The 25,104-nt window shown below is 40.8% G+C and overlaps 1 protein-coding gene across 7 annotated transcripts in view; it reads right to left on the bottom strand.

Annotated features, from left to right (window-relative positions):
* The window catches only part of ptk2ab (protein tyrosine kinase 2ab), an 81,477-nt gene that overhangs the window by 37,777 nt on the left and 18,596 nt on the right, over positions 1–25,104 (bottom strand). For 4 of the 7 annotated variants that reach the window (XM_053629116.1, XM_053629085.1, XM_053629090.1 and 1 more), the window contains 12 exons: positions 19,061–19,290; positions 16,462–16,628; positions 10,588–10,675; positions 9,196–9,275; positions 9,003–9,065; positions 7,919–7,973; positions 4,861–5,001; positions 3,095–3,172; positions 2,846–2,944; positions 2,519–2,636; positions 2,318–2,357; positions 430–488 (listed from right to left, as the gene is read on the bottom strand). In XM_053629116.1, the coding sequence (XP_053485091.1) occupies positions 430–488; positions 2,318–2,357; positions 2,519–2,636; positions 2,846–2,944; positions 3,095–3,172; positions 4,861–5,001; positions 7,919–7,973; positions 9,003–9,065; positions 9,196–9,275; positions 10,588–10,675; positions 16,462–16,628; positions 19,061–19,258 (1,186 nt within the window). In that variant the 5' untranslated portion in view covers positions 19,259–19,290. Of the gene's footprint in view, positions 1–429; positions 489–2,317; positions 2,358–2,518; positions 2,637–2,845; positions 2,945–3,094; positions 3,173–4,860; positions 5,002–7,918; positions 7,974–9,002; positions 9,066–9,195; positions 9,276–10,587; positions 10,676–16,461; positions 16,629–19,060; positions 19,291–21,373; positions 21,786–25,104 lie in introns of those variants that run through there. The other 3 variants (XM_053629108.1, XM_053629135.1, XM_053629144.1) reach the window with 3 other exon arrangements.

Genomic DNA, 25,104 nt, shown 5'->3' with positions numbered 1-25,104 from the left:
TGACTATGCTTTTATTGAATGTTTGTCTCTTTTAAAAGAAGCTCTACTTCATTATCAGTGCAGACATTTAGGAAATTAGATGAAAACATTAGCACGGCCAAGATGTAAAAAGCGTCTTTTCACGTGTTAGTGCGGACTAGGCTTATATACTGTACATAAACTGCAAAACTACATTATAAGCCCAAGGAATTAACCATGCTTTATATTTGTCTATATAGTGCGCACATGTTACACAGAAGAGTAGCTTAAGTCACTGATGTGGGAACATGCTGCAGGATTCCAAGCGCATTTATCTCATTCAAGACACAATGCAAACCTGACATTTTCAAATGCAACACTGGAAAAGAAATGCACAAATAAAGGACGTATACCCTGCCTAACACTGCCATCGCAACATGACGTAGAGACATGTGAACATAAGTCCCTTACCTGAGACAGAGACAGCCTTGGCCCTGACGCTCTGTAGTCGTTTGTCATGGTTCGAGGCTCTGTGGATAAAAGGTTGCAGCAGGTGAATACTGTACATTATTGCCAGACTTTTTTTTAAGCTAGAATGTACTGCTCAGTTTACAGAGTGATCCCAGGCCTAACCTGGACTTTAGGCCACACTGTTCCGCCCATATGCGTAAAAAAAAAAAAAAAAAAGGCTGTCAGATTACAACCTGTTTTTTTAAAAAACGGGGGCGGGGGGGGGGGGGGGTCAAGCTGGGAGGTTGTGAAATGGCTTTTGAAACAAACTGAGAAATTCCACAGTACTTAGACAAGTGTCTCACAAAATAAATCGTGTGCTTTAAAATGGCAGGGAAGAGAGCAAGAGAGCAAGGCAAAGACTAGAATGTGCGTCATTTGTCTGGAAAAAGACAAAAAAAAAAAACATGAAGGAAAAAATCTATATAATGGTGTGCAGCACTACCTGACAGGAAGAAAGAGAGAGATCTGACAACTTTTTCAAGCATCAGTCAGAGCCTCACTGAGAAACTTTCATTATTAAAGCCACCTGCTGATAGCAATAAAGCCGACCTTCAGACAGGCAGCTCAAATCCAATTTATTGCCCTATCTATATTTAAGGAGGACGTCTTCAGGGCCAAACAAACTAGAAATTTGACATTTTCAAACAGATACAAGACCCATCTGTACATGGATTCACATCCAGTTCATTTTCATGACCAGCCAAATTATTAGTTATAGTTAGATTTATAAAGCGTTTTGCTAGACACTCAGAGCGCTTTATGTAGTATTGGGGGGAATCTCCTCAACCACCACTAGTGTGTAGCATCCACCTGGATGATGCAACGGCAGCCATAGCGTGCCAGAACGCCCACCACACACCAGCTATTAGTGGAGAGGAGAGAGTGATGTAGCCAATTCAGAGATGGTGATTATTAAAGGGCCATGATAGAGAAGGTCCAATAGGGGAATTCTGCCAGGACACTGGGATTATACTTTTACGATAAGTGTCCTGGGATTTTTAATGACCAAAGAGAGTCAGGACCTCGGTTTAACGTCTCCTCCAAAAGACGGATGAAATTATATTTCCTGTATTTTATTTCTCTCTCCAGCTTTCAGTGCGCAGCGCTTCTTGACATCAGGAACTTGTAAAAGCATGATCGGAAACCAGCGTAAAGGCAGGACAGGGGGGAACCATAAACTATACACACATATAGTCACTGCGAAGGACCTCTGTGGAGAGAGTATGAACAAACATGAGACATGCCACAATCTTAAAGATTTTTTTTAGTTACTGTTGTGCGAGCAAAATACATACAGACCAAGGATGCAGCCTTTACGTAAAACCTACTCTACAACAAGATTTATATTGCTAGCAGCTAACAAGCTAACCTTTGCCTGCTCCATACACAGAGTACACACACCCGTGTTTTTACAATCAATGAGAATGTGACTACAGTTTAAAAAGTCTGGTCACTCGTAGTCTTACAAGCCAGATCTCTAGCTTTCCCTAAAGAGTCTGGTACTTTTCTTTATTAAATGTGGCAAAGAACTATAATAATAATAATAATTATACACACACATATACATACATACATACATACATACACACACACACACACACACACATACATACACACACACACACACACACACACACATACATACATATACACTGCCTTTCTCATACCCTAGGTTGAGAAAACACACGAAAGACACAATGCAATGAGAGAAGGAGGGGAGGGGAAAATTTTTATGAAATATAATAAATAAACAAACTGATTAACTAACTAACCCCGAGTGACTTTCGGAGAAACCACAAAATCCATTGAAAGATCAGTCAGGTTGCAAAGGTAAACAAGTACTTACTTCGGAGCCTTTGGGATTGAAGGCAACGCTCTTTCTCCCTCTGTTGAACGCAATGCAAAATGATTAAGCTGTGCATGCAGTGGAAATGTACAAGACAACATGCACTAATGGCATGTACTCCAGACTTACAAACTGCAGTGCATATCCTGTATGAATTTGGCAGCTAATTGAGAAAGAAAATAACATAAGAGATGTTTGTACCTTTCTGCGCACGGACGATGAAGGATAACGAAGTTTTGTTGACAAGACGGCAATAACCGTCGATCAGGTCAGCCATGTTCTCTGCGGTGCTCACACATGGTGTCGTCACCTTTAGAGGCTGCGCCCACACATATTGTGCATCAATACCACACACACATGCACACATCACATAGGTAAACAGGTAAACATAGGAAAATTCTCTTTTGTTAACAATTGAGCTTTTCAAAGTTATTTATATGGATGGTACTTCAAAACCAAATATTGTGGTACATATTGAGTTTCATAGCAACATCATACAGATCATGTGGTATGCAGAGTGAATAGTACCTCTGCTGCACCAGCTACATCCAGCTGCAGAATTCCCTTCTTCTCCTGTTCTTCAAATTGAATACTCTTCACCTGTGTGAAGTTGGCCAGGTGTGTCGGCTACCAACATACAGAGGGGGGGAAAAAAAAAAACTTAAGTAAGGTGGATGTATCCAGAAACAACAAAAAATAAATCAACCAGATGGTTTAGGAGTTCAGGTGTTATTGTGTAAAATTCTCCCAACAGTTTGGGTCTGCAGTGATACTCACAGCTGAGCCTTTGTCAGTGAGGTAGCTGATTCCTTCCTCAGGGCCAATGGCTAGCTCTACTGCTATCACCCAGCTGGACTGTAACACACAGAAGCACCAGGTTAGTCGGGGTACACTGCCTGCCCTTCAATCCCTTCTTTTAAGAAACACTATTCAAGCCTTTGCGACTTGTCCCTCTGTAAAAAAAAAAATCTGTAAATCAGACTGATTTTACATCATCTGTTTGTTGCAAGAAATCTGGCAGTTTGTAATAAAGGGTGTCCCAAAAGTCTCCATACATATGCGAAAACACTATTTATCAAAATGTCTTTATATTAGTTATTTAGTTTTATATACATATATACACACACACACACACACACACACACACACACACACACACACACATATATAGGTTTTATCTAACCATAGAACCCGATCCCATTTGAAGTTCAAGTAGTGTCTAGAGGCTTTTTTCTTTAAACCCTTCTAACAACTTGTGGTGATGTAGGTGTCTTCAGATTGTAGATTTGGAGACTTTATGACCCAAGATTCAACTAACTTCTGCAATCCTCCAGCTATGATTATTGGAGATTTTTGGCCACTCAAACCGTCCTCTTCACAGTACACTGAGACAATATAGACACATGTCCAACTCTAGGTTGATTCATAACATTTGCAGTTGACTGGAACTTCTTAATTATTGCCTGATGGTGGAAATGGACATTGTCAATGCTTGTGCTATTTCCTATAGCCACTTCCCATTTTGTGAAGCTCAACAACTTTTTGCCACACATTACAGCTATATTCCTTGGTCTTACCCATTTTAATGAATGACTAAGGGAATTTGGCCTATGTGTTACCTTATATTTATACCCCTGTGAAACAGGAAGTCATGGTTGAACAATTTCCTGTTCCTAGTCACTCAGGTGCACTAACAAAATGTTTAAAATATCAATGGGAATATACTTCAAATATATTTTTCTCATATGAATTCATAAGGGTGCCAATAATTGTCGCACACCTATATTTAACGAAGATATTTTTAATTTTTTTGGATAAACCTGTGTTGTGTTTGCAACTCTTTGATATCCATGAGAGCAGAGTATTTTTGTGAATTTTTTTTAACAAAAGATCAAAAGGTTAAACAATAAAGACAATTTTTCACAGCCTTCTTTGCTCATATTTACCAAGGGTGCCTTTAAAAATGCCTTAGATAAAAAAAGGAGGTATTGAAATCGTTCTCATGGCTGGATCGGGAAGCTGTTGCAAGGTTGCGATGAACAGGAAACATGGCAAACATCACACACAATACTGTTGCCAAACTTTTGAACAAACTGAAAAAGACTGGAAGTGTTGCAGACCGACCGGGACGTGGACGTCCACAAACATCCGCTGACGAAGGCACAACTGACGCGGTGCAGGCAAACATAGTCCCATATTTATGGAGACTTTTGGGACACCCTGTATATATTGTTAAAGAAGATTTCCCTTATGTGTTCCCAAAGAACACTCTTCATTCTGAAAAAAGTAACACGCTTGGTAATTTGATCAGAAGAATGTCCAGTGTACAATTAGTTCAAAAAGGCCAGAGACTTAAACATAGCACTTGTTCAGTTTAACAGGTCTTTTTGTCAACCAGCAGAGGTCATCACCAGCCTCCAATTAATCACTTGAGGACCAGACTCGGGTCTTATTTCTTTTTTTACTTTTCTTACTTTTATAAGGAAAATATTATTGAAACTAAAAGATAGAAATTGAACAGATAGTGTGTTACATGAACTTACCCCAAGAGCACACTTAAAGCATTCTTTATCAAATCTGTAAATTGGTGACAGGATTTCAAAGAACTTGACAATGCTTTGCTCATCGTTAAGGTTGGCAAACAACTTGAAGGTCTGCTGGATCGACTTCCGTAACGATTTCGGCTGCAAAGATAAAACAGATCGAGTCCATTTTCAAATAGGTGCTTTCAATTTTTTAAAAATTGCTTTCATTTATTCAAGACAAATTCAACGAATTCTGTGCGATGCGCTATCACTTCTTGTTAATAAGTATTGATGAAGGCATGATACAAAAAAGACAAATATATTAAAAATTATTCTCACACGTATATCATTAAGCATGGTTAATAACCTACTTAAGACAATTGCATGTTGTCATCTACAGAATATACACCTGAAATGCTTTTTTTCTTTTCCAGTCATCATGTCAAATGCTGAGTCTCTGTGACGAGTGGTGGACATGTATCTGTGAGCATTAAGGTAGCACAGGGATCACCAACCCTGCTCCTTTGTCTCAAATATTGCGATACGAAGTACTGGCGTGACGAATTTGCTTCTCCGAGGTGTATCGCGGTGTTTCTGTTTAATATTCGTTATGACCTCTACCTCTGCTTACACACTAGGTGGCAGCACCAGCGGTTGCAATGTACAGAGCATGAAGTTTGTGTGTGGAAACCTCCATCCATCCATTTCCTCTACCACTTATCCTACATAGGGAGTCTATCCCAGGGGACTCTGGACGCTAGACAGGGGACACCCTGTACAGGGCACAATTGCACACACTCTCTCACACCCATTCACACATACTACGGACAATTTAGAGATGCCTACAACGCATTTCTTTGGACTGGAGTAGGAAACCGGAGCCGCCAGAGGAAACCCCCAAAGCACAAACTGCAAAACTCCATGCACACACGGCGGAGACGGGAATCGAACCCCCAACCCCAGAGGTGCGAGGCAAACGTGCTAACCTAACTGCCTCAATAGACCAAAATGTATTCAAATTGAACATGTAATGTTTTGTCAATATCGTCTCGTGAAGCCTGTATCTGGATATGTCTCATATTGTGGTTTAATTGTATCGCCTCAATCCTGGTTCCAATCTTAACCTGACACGTCTGCTCCAGAAAACTCCTTACCTCTAGGAAGGCAAGTCTCCGGGGACAGGGATAGTGAGCGCTAAGATAGAGTGAAGTACGATGGATATGCCTCAGGGAGGAAATAATAAAAAAAGTGTAAGCAAAGCAGAACTACAAAAAGGTACCAAACACCTCTTCCTAAAGTAGGAAGACAGCACACACACTCGACCACTCTCACCTACAATACACACCTGCAGGCGAGCGCACACCTGAACATGTAATCTGCAGGAATCTCAGAAGCCTGTAGAACACCTGACTGCAGAATTACATCTGGGTGGAAATGCTCTTTCTCCCACACACTGTGATGTGTAATCATGAACACCAAGCCTCACTCCCAAGCTTTCATTTAACTCACTGAGGAGGTTAGTGAATTAAGTGGATCCAGAAAAAGAGAGAGAGAGAGAGAGAGAGAGAGACTATATGCCTGCTACAAGCAGCAGCAAAGTGACAATATGCTTATAAAGTACAGATGAACCCCCTACTGACAGGGGAATTAGGGCAGCAGTCACTCCACAGCACCGTGCTCCAGTCTAGATGGTGAGAGGAGCAATGTGCTCTCTCTGCTCCACTCCTCCTGAGCAGCACAATAAAGGGGGAAGGCAGAATTGGGCCACTTGCTCTCTAGGGCATACAAACGCTGAGGCAGCTGAGCAGGTAATGATTCAAGAAGGACAACCGGATCCTTGCCCTCATACCAGGCAGAATTATATGACGCTCTACTACCCTGGGCTTCGTAAACAAAAACACTTTGCAAACAGTTGCAGAGCAGGCAGGGACAAACCAGTTATAAAATAGTTTGTAAACTGACTAAATCTGGGAAGGTAATTGGGGATGCGAGTCGTGTGCTGCGACTAGTTCACTATACACTCACAGACCACTTTCATCAGGCACCTGCCCTCACTGCTGAGCTCCTGGGATTTTCATGCACAGCAGTCTCTAGGGCTGACACGTAATGACAAACAAAAAACATCCAGTGAGCAGCAGTTCCGAGGCCGAAAACACCTTGTTAACGAGAGAGGTCAGATGAGAACGACCAGACTGGTTCAAGCTTACAGAAAACAGCCGTTCTTTACAACCACGGTGAGCAGAAAAGCATCTCATAACGCACAAGTATGTTGAACTCTGAGGCAGATGGGCTTTAACAGTAGAAGACCACATCAGGTTGCACATCTGTCGTCCAAGAACAAGAACCCGAGTCTACGATGGGCACAGACTCGCTGAAACTGGACAGTTCGAGACTGAAAGCAGACCCAGCTGGTGTTTCATGTGAATGTTAACTGACACTTTTGAGCTGTATCTGCATGATTTTATACACTGCGCTGCTGCCACATGATTGTGTTAAGGACTGCAATCCTAGGTCTAGACCTTGGATTTGGTTGCATGACACCCATACCCCCTACATTCCTGTTAATATACTGCTTTATCCTGTATTTATAAATATTTATTATAGAGATTTCACTACAACTACCTCAGCAGGATGTTGCACAGCATTGTATCTGCACTTTATTCCTCATAGTGTCTATACATTTTCTGCCATCTATCTTCTATATCCTTTACATTATATATATATATATATATATATATATATATATATATATATATATATATATATATATATATATATTTTTTTTTTTTTTTTTAAATATTTTTCTTTTTATACTTGTATGCAAGTAAATTCTGTTTTATGTAAATTCTGTTTTCATTTCACTGGACAGTCGTGAAAAGCATTGCACTGCACATTGTACTCTGTATGGCTGTGTGTGTGTGTGTGTGTGTGTGTGTGTGTGACCAATAAAATTTGAATTTGATCGCTCCTAATAAAGTGCTGAGACAGTATATGCAAACGTATGTAGAAAACATGAAGCACAATGCCAGCTTGCCATTAAGCCTGACAGCGGCAGCAGAGAAGCATCTGTTCTCACCTTGATCGAATCCAACAAGCTTTTGGGAAAAAATCTCCTCAGACCCACATCTTTTCTGCAAAGAAGAAGCGTGATTTAGTAGATGAGAGGAAATAGAACAGTTTTACTAATTAAAAAGCTGGATCATTGAGTTACAAAGTTAACTGAACAGCTAAGTCAAGACCATGCAAACTTGATTTACGCAAAGCACTTCTGGTTTCGGCTCACGGTGACCTTAAATTGAACTACAACTATTGTGAATCCAGGTTTGATGCCTGTCTCTCTTACACCCTGAACAATCAGTCAATTCTCCAGTGCTTTGCTTTAATAATTAATCGGCAGGTACTGCCCAACTTAGTTATCGGTATCTGTAAAATCCACTATCGGTCGACCTCTAGTTTAAATGAATCTAATATTCACATGGATGCCTAATGAAGGTAAAAACACTACTGCACAAGGCTGTGACTTAACACCAGAGTATATCTCAGACTTAATAAGTTAGTATCAACCTTCAAGGTCTCTTCGCTCTAGAGATCAGCCGTGTCTGTCTCGATCTCGCCTTAAATCTCAAGGTGATCGAGCTTTTATGGTGACGGCGCCTAGACTTTGGACCAAGATCCCGTTAGCCATAAAATCATCTCCTTCACTTTTCAGTGAAGTCTTTTCAGGGGGCCTTAAAAGCATATTTATTTTCTCCAGCTTTTAATTAACGCATTATAAATTTTACTGGGTCAATTTCTCTTATTTTGTCTTTATTTCTGATTTAAAATGCTTGTTGTTTTCTTGGCTGTATGTATGTGATCATGCTGTAAGTGATCAAGTTTTGTAACTTCACGTGCAAGACTATTTGGTACCCATTGCGGTTTTTGAAAGAAATAAAGTTGAGCTGAGTTTCAGGCAGCAGAAACACTGCTCCAGTGTGTACCTTACATCACTGCAAGAGTAGGGATCAATTAATCCCCACTATAAATAGGGCAAACGGGGTTTCGAGAGCACATTTTCTCCTGACCCACATACAGCATGGGAGAGGATAGTTTCCTCTATGTTTCTTCTTTCACAATACACTCTTGATGCAAAATAAGTCATCACCAAAAGGTTCACTTACTCTAGTAATTCATAGTTGGATTTTTTATCAAGGGCATTTCCTGGCATCTCTCTGAAAAACCTCCTGTTAAAGAAATAAAGGAGAAGGTCAGTATGATGAATACACCCCCCACCGACTCTTACACGTGAACACATGAATTTGCAAAGTCACACTGTGTAATCCCTTTGAGCAGTAATCGATTCAAGACGCTTACCTGATTTCAAGGCAGCCCAGTTTAAGTGCAATGTCCTGATCGACTTGATCAGCTACTTCCATCATATAATCGCTTCTCACCTGGGAATTACAGAGATGCCACAGTGTTCATAAAGAGGGCTCTGAAAACATAGCTGCATTACAAGCTAAATAAAGTAAAAAAATAAAAATAAAAATGTTTACATGTATACCAATTCACCCATATGATCAGAACAAAAGACCACGATATGATCATTTGGCCCAAATGAGAGTCTAAACTTGGCCTGACTGAAGCATAGGGTTGGGTCACTATTGGACAAACTATTCAAATTAGACTTGGACATATAAATATTATATTGCAGCAGTCTCAATTACAATGTTTTCTAGCACTTCCTGCACTGACACTTTCTGCAACACGGCCACGGACAGCAGCCTGATGTAAGAGCTCTGGAACCTGGTTTTGTCAAAATGAACACTATTGCAGAAATATAAAGCCAGAAATGTAGATTTTAGCTTCAAACACTCCTAACTGTGTCTTTTAAAGATTTCTATAGTATGTGCCTGCGTCACAATATTGGTGTTTTAAATGGTACTTGAGTTAGACTGTGCTGGACTGTGTGGAATTAACACTGTTAATGGACTAGTTTTATTTACAACCTGTTCTGTCTATATTACTGATCCGATGGAACAAGGTTTTATTTGTGCATGTTAACATAGTATTGAGAGACAGAGCAAAGCAGAGGAGAAGAGAATTTCATGAGAGAACGGAAACATGAGAGGTCACTGAAGTAAACATGTGAGTCAGTTGATAGAGAGAACGGTCTGCTCTCAATCCATTCAACTCCAATGTGGATTTTTTTTAACTACTGCATTTCAAAAAGGCACAGTAATAAAATCTGGGCCATTACTAAACCCAGACTACTTCCTGTGATTCCACATGAAACTCAGCGAGGCTGTGTAGCTCAATCGCAGTGGGCTGAATGGGGAGAGAGGGAGAAAGAGAGAGAGAGAGAGAGAGAGAGAGAGAGAGAGAGAGAGAGAGAAACGAGGCACGTGTCTGGTCTCTGCTCTTTTACGGCCGATAGTTTTAAAATTCAATTAGCCCACAGGTCCAGAAGCAGACCACAGATACTTAAGAGTGAAGAATTAAAGCTAACTGACCCAGTTTAGATTTACTCCAAAACATGCTGCAGCACATTATGACAAGACAATTACAACACATCCATCACCCTACAGAGCCGGGATGGTCTACTTCACCGCAGAATTTACTGTGCTCCTGCAAGAACTGAAAATGTAACATGATTGAAAGCATTGCTCAAACTGGTCAGGGTTTAAGCAGTGTATACTGATGATGTGTGCGTAGTGAGAGAGAGGTAAAGCTGTAAGTGCTGTGATGAAGCATGCATACGCTTACCTGGTGGTAAAAGTAGTTTAGTGCTGGCTGGTCCTCAGTAAACTGGTTTAGGAATGATTTTGGCAAGTAGCGTATCCGGAGCTCATACCTGAGGGGTTAAAAAAACATGACGTTTTCTGGATTGAACTCCCACTGACGTTGTATAGTCTACAAAGTTCCAAACATGGAGTGACATTTTATTTATATCTTTTAAAATATAGTAATTTAATTACAGAAAAACAGCACAGCAGGGTTAGGGTTAGTGATACGAGTACAGGAGTATCATGCTCTTTTTTTGATATCACTCTACCTTGTGTAGATACAGTGGTGCTTGAAAGTTTGTTAGAACTTTCCATATTTCTGCATAAATATGACCTAAAACATGATCAGATTTTTAGTCCTAAAAGTAGACATAGAGAACCCAATTAAATAGATGAGACAAATATATTATACTTTATTGATTTATATACTTTATTGAGGAAAATGATCCAATGTTATATATCTGTGAATGGCAAAAGTATGTGAACCTCTAGGATTAGCAGATAATTTGAAGATGAATTTAGAGTCAGGTGTTTTCAATCAATGGGATGACAATCAGGTGTGAGTGAGTGGCCTGTTTTATTTAAAGAACAGGGATCTATCAAAGTCTGATCTTCACAACACGTTTGTGGAAGTGTATCATGACACGAACATGGAGATTTCTGGGGACCTCAGAAAAAGAGTTGTTGAGACTCATCAGGCTGGAAAAGGTTACAAATCCATCTCTAAAGAGTTTGAACTCCACCAATCCACAGTCAGATAAATTATGTACAAATGGAGGAAATTCAAGACCATTGTTTCCCTCCCTAGGAGTGATCAACCAATAAAGATCACTCCAAGAACAAGAAGTGTAATCGCTCACGAGGTCACAAAGGAACGCAGGGTAACTTCTAAGCAACTAAAGGCATCTCTCACGTTGGCTAATGTTAATGTTAATGTTCATGAGTTCACCATCAGGAGAACACTGAACAACAATGGTGTGCATGGCAGGGTTGCAAGGAGAAAGCCTTTATTGAGATAATTTTCCTCAATAAATAAATGACCAAGTATAACATTTTTTTATCTACTTTTAGGACAGATCTGAAACTCTGACGATGTTTTAATTCATGCAGAAATATAAAAAATTCTAAAGGGTTCACAAACTTTCAAGCACCACTGTAAGTATAAATTACAAATATAAAATTATGTGAATTGAGGTGGCGTAGAGTGAAGAAAAAGCACTATGAGATCAAGTAGTATATTACAATGACGGTCATGAACTCCCCTCTTGGCACGCGTCATGGCTCCCAGCACGGACATCGCTGCTTCCGTATTTGATGCTTTGTTTATGAAGCCATGTGTGTTTTGTTTGAGTCATGTCTTGTCTCCACCCATGTAATGTCACCGCTTTATCTTCCTACTGTGCCATGATTGTTCTCACCTGTTCTCAGTTTTCCTATTTAAGCCGTGCTGTTTCATTGTTTCCATGAGACTGATCATGCATTTTGGCCCTTAAGTCCAAGCCTTTGTTTTCTAGTTTCCGTGATTCCTGGTATCGACCCTCACTCGTGTTTCCTGTCCTTCCTATGGATTATCCTCAGTTAATACCTGCCTGTTCTCTGACCCCTGCTGCTCTATAATCCATTCATCAATCAACACAAATGGGATAAAGTGATTGAGTGAAGAAACATAGCATGCTTCTTTTACATTCCGCAATTACCACTACCGTATTAGTCGCTGTCCCATGAGTTTTGCAGAATTCTATGCCGTCCTCCTGTTGGTGACTTTTATACGTGCGTCGTAGTCACCCTCTTAAATTTTAATCAATTTTGTCGTTAGCTGTCTCCAGTCACAAACACTGTTGAGCACACCATAAAATGCTTTCTAATCAGATGGGCATTTTTAGGGACACTTCCTCATCAATATGTTCTTGACACAGCACTTTTTTAGGAGAAAAATAACAAACAACATGGTGCTTAGCTGTTTAACTTTACACGTTCAGTCTGTAACGCTAGCTCTCTGTGGTCCTACTCTAGTTATGTCACTCACACACCCAAGTCTACTGTGTGAAAGAGTTCACTCCGGTGCCAGGTGTGAGTTAAGCTATAGGAGTGCTGCTATTATTTCCATCTTTACGCCATTCTGTTATTGCAGCCCTTTACATTCTCACAACCTGGGTGGGCGTGGTATCTTATCTGGGAGAAAAAAAAAGGAAAAAAAAAGTCTGGCCATTCTTGGAAGGCTTCTACAAACAGAAACAAAAAAAAAAAACTGGAGAATCTCCAGAAAGGTGTCAGAGTGCCTGTTTTCTACATCCTCATACAGTTATAATAATAATGGTAATGAGTCTTTATTAAATCACATATACATATGCACAGTGAAATTCTTTTCTTTGCATAACCCAGTATGTCAGGAAGTTGGGGTCAGAGTGCAGGGTCAACCATGATACAGCACCCCTGGAGGAGTAGAGAGGATTAAGGGCCTTGTTCAAGGGCCCAACAGTGGCAGCTTGGCTGGGGCTTGAACCCCCGATCTCCTGATCAGTAACACAGGGCCTTAACCACCACACCACCACTGCCCCATATGTTCAGTGTCTATATTTCCAAATGATAACCATGGAGGATTTCAGCTAATGTCCGCTGTCAAATGGAAGCAATTTGAGAGTCTAGCGAGGCATGTTCCACTGCAAGCTGCCAGATTCCTCAATTACAATTTCATCAGTGCCTGCACCAAGCAGCTTTCTGCCTGCGAGCTAAAATTATTCTCCGTTCTCTCACAGCTGCCTTTTTGATTGCTCTCCATTACCAACAATTAGTCACACAATCCGATCCGACGCAACACCTGAGCAGCCTCGGTCATAAGCTTGTGCATGACACGCCAGATAAGCAATGACAGACAGAAGTGATGACAAACAGGGGCCAGCTTGAGTTTTCACACAATTTCACCAAACACTATTAAATGTGTGTGTGGGGAAAGGGTGGGGTAATACTGGTCTTCTCCACATATATCTGGATATTTTTGAAAATGAATTTTTTATTACCCGGTTTTTTTAAATAAATAAATAAATAAATAAAAAGGAGTTTTTTTGAAAATATCTCTCACGTGAGCAGCCAGCCAATTAGGTGGTGCTAATATTTCATTCTATCTGTAGCTGTGAATATGTCTGCATTGCTATGTGTAGTCTTGAGGAATGACGTGCAAGTAAGAAATGGCAAAGTGATTTGACTTGTCTCATAAATTATGTCCAACAACAATAATGTTAAAAACATGCTTATTGAAGGGTTAAAAAAACAGCAACATGGTCAAAAGCGCATTCATTAATTCATCTTCAGTAACTGCTTTATCTTTATTTTAAGGTTGGCCCGAAAGGTCTGAAACAAAATGGATGCTGCAGTCCATCACAGGGCACCATGCACACACATTCATACACTCATTCTCACCTACTGGCAATTTAACACAGCCAATCCTTCTACTGGCAAGTTTTTAGCAGGTGGGAGGAAACAGTAAAACACAGAGGAAACCCACACAGACATGGAGGGGAACGTGTGAAACTCCACACAGACAGTAACCTGAGCTCAGGATGGAACTGGGGAGGTGAGGCAGCAGTGCTAACTGCTGTGCCATCATGCTGCCCGAGATTCCCTTTCGAGCAAGCCAGTCTGAGAGCTGGAAAGTGCTGGCGGCTAATCAGAACCTGGCTCACACTAAAAACTCTGGCATATATGACTAAACTGTCCATTCATTAGAAATGGAAGAGAATGATCACGCAGAGAGACAGGATTTTCTGAGCATCATGAATGGAGAAGAAACAATACTGCAACTGGGGCAGACTGTTTCATTTAGCTTCATTTAACCTTCACTATGGGCTTTAAGAGCAAGAGCCAAAGCTTGAATACAATGGCTCTTTATACCAGCAGGTAATCATGCATTGTGTATGACTAGAGATTAGACTCTGTGCTTTTCTAAATTGAGTGAATGATCTCGGTTGCATTGTATTTCCATCAGATTGGACATTAGAATTAAAAAGTCTGATCAAAACATCAAACGTTTTCCCAATGCTCATATGAACTTCGTTTTCACAGAAAACAGCTGACCCACATACTGAGGTCTATATCTCATACAGCATGCCTCCATTAGAATCTGAGTTTTGTTAAATAAATGGATGACTATTCACCATTACTAGCTAACAGGCCATGTTTTCACTATACTTGGAACAAGCAGATTTCGTGTCAGGGCTATTAATTTTTAATTCGTTTAACAACCTAAAATAGAAAGAAAAAAAAGAAAGAAAAAAAGAAAAGAAAAAAAACCCACTATGCCTTATTGATTTTCATAAAACTGAAGTTTTCTTTTGGTATGTACATTCCCCTCTGAAAGGACTGGAACAGCAAGGCCGATTCCTTTGTAGACATATGGGTTTGAGATCAAAAGATGAAGATGAGACTACAGATCAGAATTTCAGCTTTCATTTCCTAATATTAACATCTAGATGTGTTAAACAACTCAGAACAAGACATAAGCTCATCGGTCAAGCATGGTGGAGGTAGTGTCAGGGCTTGGGCTTGCATGGCTGCTTCTGGAACATCACTAATCTGTATTGATGATGTAACTCATGATGGTAGCAGCAGAATGACTTCAGAAGTTTACAGGAACATTTTGTCTGCCAATTTACAAAGAAATGCATCCGATCTAATTGAGGGGGACTTAATCATGCAGCAAGACAATGACCCAAAAAGCATTGCCGACACAGCAAAAGACTTCATCAGGGAAAATAAGTGGAAAGTTTTAGACTGGCCAAGTCAATCACCAGACCTTAACCCAGTTGAGCATGCATTTCACCTCCTGAAGAGGAGAAACAAACAACAACTGAAAGAAGCTGTGGTACAAACCTTGAAAAGCATCTCAAAAGAAGAAGGCAGCAGTTTGTTGATGTCAATGGTCACCGGCTTGATGCAGTTATTGCAAGTAAGGGATATGCAACCAAATATTAAGTGTTATTTACTTTAAGACCATCTGTTCCTTGTGCCCCTAAAATTTGGGTGGTCACCAAAGGTGCCATGATCCAAGTTAATCAAAAACATTTAGATTTAGTAAATATCAGGAATTCTTTTGATCTCAAACCCTGATGACTTCAGTGTATAGGGAAAACAAATGAATGGACCACGCCAATACATTCGGAGGGGACTGTATAGTGCGAGTATATACACCCTATCCAGTATAATTTACTAGCTAGTTAGTAGCTTAGCTGTTTATTAGCACAACATGGCAGGCACTGCTAATGTGTCGACCTGATTTTGGAAAAGCCTTTTGAATGCATTATTTTAAAACCCCCAGTCACCACTGTTGTATTCAAATAGATATGGATTTCATACAGACTTTATAGATTACACAGCTCTCCTGCCCACTTCTAGGAGCTGAAATGGATTAATGGGGAGACAGGAACAACCTTGGCTGCTAAATAAGAAATCAATTTGTTTCCATGCTTTTCAAGGGACTCGAGGTTTCTGAAGTGTACTCAGCTCTCCTCAGCCCTGCTTTGATATGGTGAAGAGGCGATCCGAACCGCAGTGAAAGGCTGGTTCATTATACAGTCGATTTAAGACACCTGAATTAGAAGTAAAATGTCATATTCAGCACTAGTATGAATAGCGCAGGCACTGAGGAAATATTCAAAAGACTCTCATTCTCACATGGTATTAGCGCAGTTTAAATGCTCAGAGTCGAGGGCTTACTGAGCATTACTGAGTATAACGCAAATCAAACTTCCTTAATTCCCGGCTACTCGATGACTGTACGCGGAAGGGAAACGCACACAAACCGTACAAATCGTCTGGATCTAAAATGCGTCACGCCAGCAGCTGTGAAATGCTGACTCACCTCCACTCGTCCTGTGGGTGGCGGCGCTCATATCGCTCCCTCACGTGTGAGACGCCCATGTCCGGGTGGAGCCAGTGAATCTCCCCTGTCTTCAGATGGCTGAGCCGTAAGCCAAAACACGCGACGCACCTCACCTTGTGGATGTCCACAATCTTCTGGATGATCCCCTGAAAATAAACGATTTAAAATATGACTGTCCTAATTCAAATCTTTTAATCCTGATTCGATAATATAGCTGTCTCTTTTCCCTGTACATGTATAACCATGTTCTATCGTGTCGCTTGTTGCCATTAATGTGCTAGGAGGTTTATAAATATAACAGCACACCACAACATATTCTCAAGTATTTACAGGGCAAAATCATTTGTAGTCTATATTTTAATATATATATTCAATTAAAGCAGTGGCAGGAGAATTTAAGCTGCTTCAGACTGATGAACTTTTAAGCACATTTAAGAGCATGTGAGTGTCGGAGAGAGTGTATGAGAGAGAGAAACGAGGCAAAAGAGCAGACAGTGTGACAGAGAGAGAAAGAGAAGGAGAGAAAGATGAGTTGGTGACTCATCATCTCTAAGGTGCTTGATGTGGTTGTTGGGGGTTTTTTTGGGTTTTTTTTTTTTTTTTAGATAAACTGCTGGCCTGTGCACCTTTTGTGCTGAAATGGGGGGGGGGTATTGTGAAGTATCGGATATTTAACTAACTAACTAGCTTCACTTGCTATCCATATTAATTAAGATCAGTAATGAAGACTAAATAAATATTTGTTTAACTATGACAATGAGGTGCTTGTTTGCCTTCACTGTGGCAACTCTTCTCTAAAGCAAGAGTAGAGTTGCTGCTTATGACAGCATCACACACCGGTTTTTAGTTACGTTACAATGCAGAAAAAAATAGGAATGAAATATTTGTCATAAACTATAGACTTAACTATAGAACTATATAACAACCAGTTGTTAACAGCTGTGAAGATCTCAAACAGAAATCTGCAATTTCTATGTACTACCCTGAGCGTGAGCATATAATCTGCACAGACGTTTTGCCAAGATTTAAGGTAAAACCCAATAAGCTTGCCTAATGTTCAGTACTTTATTGGGTTACACCACCCTGACGAACGCTCCTGTCATGAAAAATGGCACAATCCACTCAGATGTTTGGTAAATAATTTACAGCAACGTCACTGCCAATTTTGGCCACGCAGCTTGAGGAGTGGATTACAGGACAGAAGTGCTCGTCTTGCCTTCACAACAAGAAACACCATCACATGGCTGAGAGAAAGAGAAAATGCCACATGATTTACTATTCGGAAAACCCCCACAACTGTGAGTAAACCTGGAAGTAACAGTGATATAAGTAGAAGAATTTGTTAGGGATTAAATAAACAAAACAAAAATAAGATATGATAATATGTTTTTTTTTGGGGGGTATGCTTCTGATGAACTGTAAAACAAAGTATACATGCTCAGAGCACTTATTTCCTTTCTATAATTATCACAGAACCCTGAGCGAGACAGTGAGTCGCTCTGACATCAGCTCCGAGAGTCTATCGTGATTTTTAAGAGCAAGCCAGCATTTGTTTTCCAAAATATCAGAATAAGACATGCTCATGAACACATTCGTTTTTTACTATATATTATTGAATCAGACGCTTTTCCAGGCCAACAGAAGATGGCTGTGGTTCCAAGCGGTTGGGAGAAATAATTCAGGTCCACAGGGCTCTGACTTTGCAGTGACTATTTCATCTCAGCTAAGGAGGAAACTCCTTTGGCATTTGGTGAGGATTTGAGGACAAAAGATTTTCATCAAAGTATTAAAAAAATAATCCTTATATTTATAATTATGTTAGCGTGTCCAATTACGTTTGAGCCTGTGAAAATGGAGGTCCGTGGATTCATGCTGTTATCGCCTAATTCTGACCCTACCATCTGTGTGCCTCAGCAGAAATCCACCTCAAGGTTCGACGTGTTGTGCATTCTGAGATGCTTTTCTGCTCACCACAACAGTATAGAGTGGTTATCTGAGGTACTGACGCCTTTCTGTCAGCTCAAACCAGTATGGCCATTCTTCACTGATCTCTCTCATCAACAAGGCATTTCTATCCTCAGAACTGCTGCTCACTGGATGTTTTTTTCTTTATTGCACCATTCTGAGTAAACTCTAGAGACTGTTGTGTGTGAAAATCCCAGGACATCAGAAATACTCAAACCAACTCGTCCAGCACCAACAATCATGCCACGGTCAAAATCACTGAGATCTCATTTTCCCCTCATTCTGATGTGATGTGAACATTACCTGAAACTGCTGGCCCGTATCTGCATGATGTTATGCATTATGCTGCTACCACACGATTAGCTGATTAGATAATCGCATGAATGAGCAGGTGTACATGTGTTCGTAATAAAGTGCTCCAAGAGTGTAAATTCTAATTGTGTGCCATAAACAAGTTGGTAAGTCTTAGATCCATCAATTAAGTCTCTATGAATGCTCGGAAAAATGACACTCATGAGCTGAAATGTACAACTCATTTGGTGCCAAAACGTTTGCTGTAGTGTTATTATTTATGATAGCTATTATTTTCCATCAGTGCCACTAATATACCTACCTTGATGTCAGTGGAATCTCCATGTCTGATGTTGCTGGCCCATGTGGAGGGCTCACTGCTGTTTTCAAAATAGTGGAAGACTTTGAGCACACGCTCCAGCGTCCCGGGCGGCCGCTCCATCCCTCCACTGAAGCGTGGTTTCACCCCCTGACTCAGGCCATGGTTATTTACATTAGGGTCCGGGTATCCTGTTGCCATGCCGTTGGGAGATGCTAGGTGTCGGTCATATTCTGCAGGAAAGACAAGTAAATTAATAGAATACACCAAAAGGATCCCAATCTTGAAATCTGGACTGGGGATGCAGTGATTTTCATTTTCAATATGGAACAGATGCATACTGACAGATATCAAACACCGCTGCGATACTTTCTCCCACTTTAATAACTCCAAAAGCTGTCTAAACATGTTTCCGTAAGAGCACCCACTTTGCCAGTCTTTTCTTTTAGCTAATGACGAGAATCAGCAATGAACACTGAGCTAACCAAGCTACGTAAAAAGAATAAAACTGTCCATCAACATCACACTCGGTCACAAACTGTCTTTGTTGTTATAATGTGGAAAAACTAGCACATGATCTGCAGCTCTGCATTAAGGTTAGCAGTTACGTTTGATCATACATTATAGAGAGTCAACCTTATATTAGAGTTAGTGATTGCGACCGGCACTGGTTTAGAAGAGGGAACAACACGAGTGACAGTATGCAGATGAGTTCACATCAGAGCTGGCTGATGTAGGAGTAGAATGGAGCTCAGAGAGTCGCAGAGGAAGTGAGGAAACATGCCAAGACGGCAGCACTCCATCAGAACGCCGTCCTCGCTTGGCAGGACAGCTGTGTGGCCTTGAGACATGGCAGCAGTGCCAGTGCTGCTAGCACAGGATTGAAAACTCAAGTGATGATTACTGTATAAGGTGCTTTATATATGGTATGTGAGTGGAAGATGAAGGGGGGGGATCTATGACTCAAATAAATATTAGTGTACACAAAATATTAGTGTACACATTTAAATATGAGCAGGATCAAACGAGGGACCCTGGAGCTGTGAGGTTATGCTACCTGCTGTGCCACTGTGCCACCTGGGATATATATCAGCCCATATTAAATAAGTCATTACATATATAATACAACGTGACCACAAATAATAATACAAAACTGCGTATTTCATTATTAATTATTGTTATTTTTATTTCAACGACATTATGAGTGACCTGAAATGTGCCTTAAAATGTAAAGTTACAGGGCCATGTTTAAAAAGGGAATGCTAACTGTACTGAATTATTTAGACACATTTATTTTAATCTTCTATTTTTAATTAGTCCAACAGTTGAACTGAAACACTTGTTAAAATGGAAGCTTAGGCTTAGCAAAGTGGATAGACAGTACATCTGGAGCAGGGGCAGGTTTAGTGATTTGGGAGGCCCTAGGCATATAGGAATGGGGTCCCATTGAATTGTATTCTATTGCTGATATTTACATTTTCACCATATGTTATTTAGCATTAATAATTAAAAATATATATCATTTGCATTTTTGGGGGGCCCCTCGGATTATGGGGGCCCAAGGTGGTTGCCTACCTTTACCTAGTGTAAGTCCGCCCCTGATCTGGAGATCACGAGACCTAATCTTCCATGGGGAAGCTATGGGAGCAAATTCGGCTTTGCTCTCAAAGTGCGAGGGATGGCATTACTCTTTTCACTGTCAATCACAGCGACACCTGCCAATCACGGGCATCCGTTCAGGTCATGAATGTGTAAGACTGCAGAAAGCACTTTACTCTGAGTTTTATGCTGCTCTGTGATGCAGCATGAGTAGCAGTTTAAAAAAAAAAAAAATAAATAAAAAAAACACGATTGGCTGGCTTCACATGTCTCCTCCCTCCCTGGTTTGTAGCTGTCGTACGACAGGGGAGAGCTGACTGGTGGGTGCGAATTGGAAGGTTTGAATTGAAGAAAAAAAAAAAAGATTGAAAAAAAGAGGATGAGGTGATACTGGATTAGTAATTCCCTGAGAATGTAAAGGATGCTGCTATGGAACCTAACTACGTCATACATTTCTAGAATATGCTGTATTATACAAACAAATGTTGTTTTTTTTAGTTTTTAATAAAATGGCAAAATATGTTGCAAATAAAACGTATTGTTTAATATTGACCACACAAATAGAAAATCACGTCCCAAACTAATATCAAACAGCCCCACTGTTAATTGCTATGAAACACAGAAAGTGAAATACCAAGTGAAGATTAAAGCCACCAGAAAAATCACGAAACTGAGTGCAGATTATGTCCGTCTTTTAGCTTGCAGTCCTTTCCTTACCTTTTCTGATGAAAGGACAGCAGGTACACGCCAGAGCTGCGCTGACCAGTGCAGGACAACGGTAACGTGAACACGCAAATACTCGGGCAAACTCCTAAATCTCAGAGTACACATCTACCTCACTGCGCACACAAACACGAGTTAATTTTGAACTAGTCTTTCCTAAACTAATCCTCTGCCACTGAAACACACATGCACACACACACACACAGTCCCACACTTTTAAAAACACACACAGGCAAACATTTCCGTATTTCCTTTACTGTGACGTCACGTCCTGCTTATCACAATGCACTTTGGCAGAGTGAAGCTTCAGCGAGTCACTATGGATATCCAGTTCCTGTCTGTACATCCCCACAGAGACAGGGAGCACACACTCCCCTTCCTGAGCAGTGTTTAGCCTGAAGAGGCTGCACATACAGCAATAGTTGTCTCTGCGTCAATACCTGTGTAGGGCTCTACAACATCTGCCAGCATTCTTTTTAAGCAGCAAGACTGTAAATGTAACTTTACAGTCTGATTCTTGAGCCAGAATGCCAACAACAACCTGAATTTTTCAAATGACTTTAAATTCACTAATTTGTTGAGTTACACTACACTACAAGTGCTTGATAAAGCCACTGCCGACATGATTCTATATTTTCCACATGTACAGGTTTTTTTCAAAAAGTATATATCAGAGTAAACAACATGAAATCCATCCATTTTCCATACTGCTTATCCTACACAGGTCCAGGTTTCCTGGAGCCTTTCCCAGGAAACTTGGGGCCCAAGGCGGGGGACAACCTGGATGAGGTGCCAACCCATTGCAGGGCACAATCACACACACATATTCCCACGTTATGGACCATCTGAAAATGCCAATCAGCCTACAATGTCGGTTTTTGGACTGGTGGAGGAAATGGGAGTACCTGGAGGAACACACCGAAGCACGAGTAGAAACGGTGGACTAATGAGTAAGATGATTTACGGCCATGAGGATTTACTGAGTCTTCGATACAATCTGAAAGTTCTGCCGAGACCCTCTCTCGAGATCATCTGTTCTCCACAAACAACGTGCAGGAAAAGGAAAAAGAGAGGTACTAAAGGTGGAATTCGGAATAGACTTAAACGACGAGGCAGCCGTTTTCCTCTGCCCACAATAACCCTAACTAATGCCCGCTCACTTAAAGGGAACCCCGACTATGAAGACATGTATGGCTTATTAGATTAACGCTGACATCTGCTATATAAATCTGTTATACAAAAACAAGCTAGATGTCACTTTTTTTTTTTTAAATAATAAAAATCCTTGCCACTCGTAGGCCGCCATTGCTGTTTACATCGCAATGCATTCTGGGTAGTGACATCAAATGGTTGCAACGGTCTTGATTCTCCAGCGACCCTACAGCGATACAAACATGTCTTCAGCCTTTACAATTTGAACCCGAGCGTAACATAAGCGAGGAGGCTAATATAGAAGACATTACTCAAAATGTACATCGAAATGAAGCGAGGAGGCGAGAGTGGGGCAAAAGCCATGGTGTCTGTGACGCAACTGCACGTCTGTGCCAACCGAGAGCGTTTGCTGTTCAAGGTAAGCTTTTGGATTAAACTATCATTTTATGAAGAAACGTATTCGAATATCAATAATTTTAGAGATCATCAGCCATCTCACCATCGTATACTTTATCCTGTTAAAATTCCGACGGCCAGCGCTCTGTCGCCATGTTATGAACTACCTACACAGCTATCTAAGCTATCTACACAGCTACTATGTGGCCATCGCCATTACAGTCCAGCTTAACCAGTAGGTTAATGATGGAGTTATTACTGTGTTACTGTTTCTGTTAACCATGGCGCTGGCTTTCAGACCCTGCTTTAAAGATTAGGGACAGAACCCTGCTGCCTGATAGGCATGGCTCAGTGCTCTAACAAAAGAAGTCAATATTCCTGAGTCACGATGGCAAAGAACTGCAGACCTTTTTTTCCTTGTGGGGAATCTGGAGCCTGTCCCAGGGGACTTGGGGCACAAAGCAGGGGACATCCTGGACAGGGTGCCAACCCATCACAGGGCACAATCGCACGCACACTCAAAGTATGGACACACCTGGACAATTTAGAGATGCCAATGAAACTACAATGCAAGCAATCTCATGCGCAATGCAGGGAGGAGGCAGGAACCGAACCCCCAAGCCATGAGGTGTGAGGTAAACATGCTAACCTCTAAGCCCACGTACCCCCTGAAAAGGGTTCACTATTACCCAAATAATTTCTTATCAGTGGTGGCCCACCTCAAAACATCCAGGACATCAAAACATCCAGTATATCCTGCCTCCAGTTTCCTTCATCATTCACAGACTTACATTATTCCAGTTGAAAGCATTATGGAATGAAAGAATGACTGACAGAGATTATACCCTCGTTGAGATTTCAGTTGATAAGTGAAGGACTGCTCATACTGTGAGGATATTGAAGTCAACCTGAAACCAAGATGGTGGAGACTTGTCTCTGAATACATACAATGAAATTCAAGTTCCTGCTTGTGTATATTAAAACGAACTGCATATTTCCTGCTGAACAGCTTTTAAAAGCTACCCATAGGCATTAAAAGCTTTAACTCAGAAACCTGCTCCTTTCACCAAGTAATGGCAGAAGGAGGGATGGGATGCTTCTTTTTTCACCATGAAGCAATGTATGGGACTCCACCATGAAAGGAGGCATGACAACTGGAAGTCTCTGGCGCAAAAGAACCGCAGTTTCCTCTTTCTCTTTTTCTCAATGACTGTCAATCAGCCCAGGATCCACCCCCCTCTCCCTCTCAGCCTATGAGCAGTGGTGCCTTGACAGAAACTTGCATACACTCAGGTTTCTGCATCAAGCCTATATAAAAAATAATGAATTTTCTACCGGTGGTTTAGACTTTGAATTTCCTGCAGTGTGTTGTTTATACTTTTGTTACCCCAATTTTTCTCTCATTACTGTGCTACTATAACAGAAAGCCTGGTCTTATCAAACAGCAGGAAAGTAGATAGATCTGGAGCCATCCCATGTGTGCATGTGTATTCTTTGAATAAAGGTCATCCAGGAACTTCACACTCCTAATGAGCATTCTACCCAGAACAAGACAAAACCACAATCACTCGAACAGTGTTTCACTCTTTTCCCAATCCACAAAAGCTGCACTTCATCCTTGAATGAAAATATGTACAAAAAATTGTCAGATAAAAACACACAAAGTGAAGCAGAAAGTACCACACCCTCTAACTATGTCATTGAAAATGTAAGCCCGCTGTAAACAGGCCAATCCAACACTACAGAGAAGGCATTTGAACTTTTGTTGACTTCTGCAATGTTTACACAAGCTTCATTGAGACAGTTTGCATATTTGGTCACGTGAGCTTAGAAAGAACACGCACAAATACGTTCAGGAAATAAGATACTAATGGCATACATATTGTGGATTTATAGCAGTTTATCAGTGTGGATATGGCATTTGGAAAATCAAGAATTTAAAAAGACAGTTTGTAGAAACCCTTATAGGCCCTCTCTTGTGAACTGTCCTGTCCAGCTCAGCCCGCAGGTTTAGACCAGCACCCTTGGACAGGTTATCTGCATCTGTGGGTTTTGGCCACTTGGAGTGAAGTGTAGGTTGAGGACTGTTGCTCAGCAGTCCAGGAGACACTGCCAAACACAAGGACCTTGTATGCTCTCAGGTGGTTCTGCAAATTGTGCACTATATCATCTGCTGC

The sequence above is a fragment of the Ictalurus furcatus genome, chromosome 1, assembly GCF_023375685.1.
Source record: "Ictalurus furcatus strain D&B chromosome 1, Billie_1.0, whole genome shotgun sequence".
NCBI lineage: Eukaryota > Metazoa > Chordata > Actinopteri > Siluriformes > Ictaluridae > Ictalurus > Ictalurus furcatus.
Note: the sequence above shows the minus strand (reverse complement) of the source record. Positions and strands in the feature narration are given on the sequence as shown.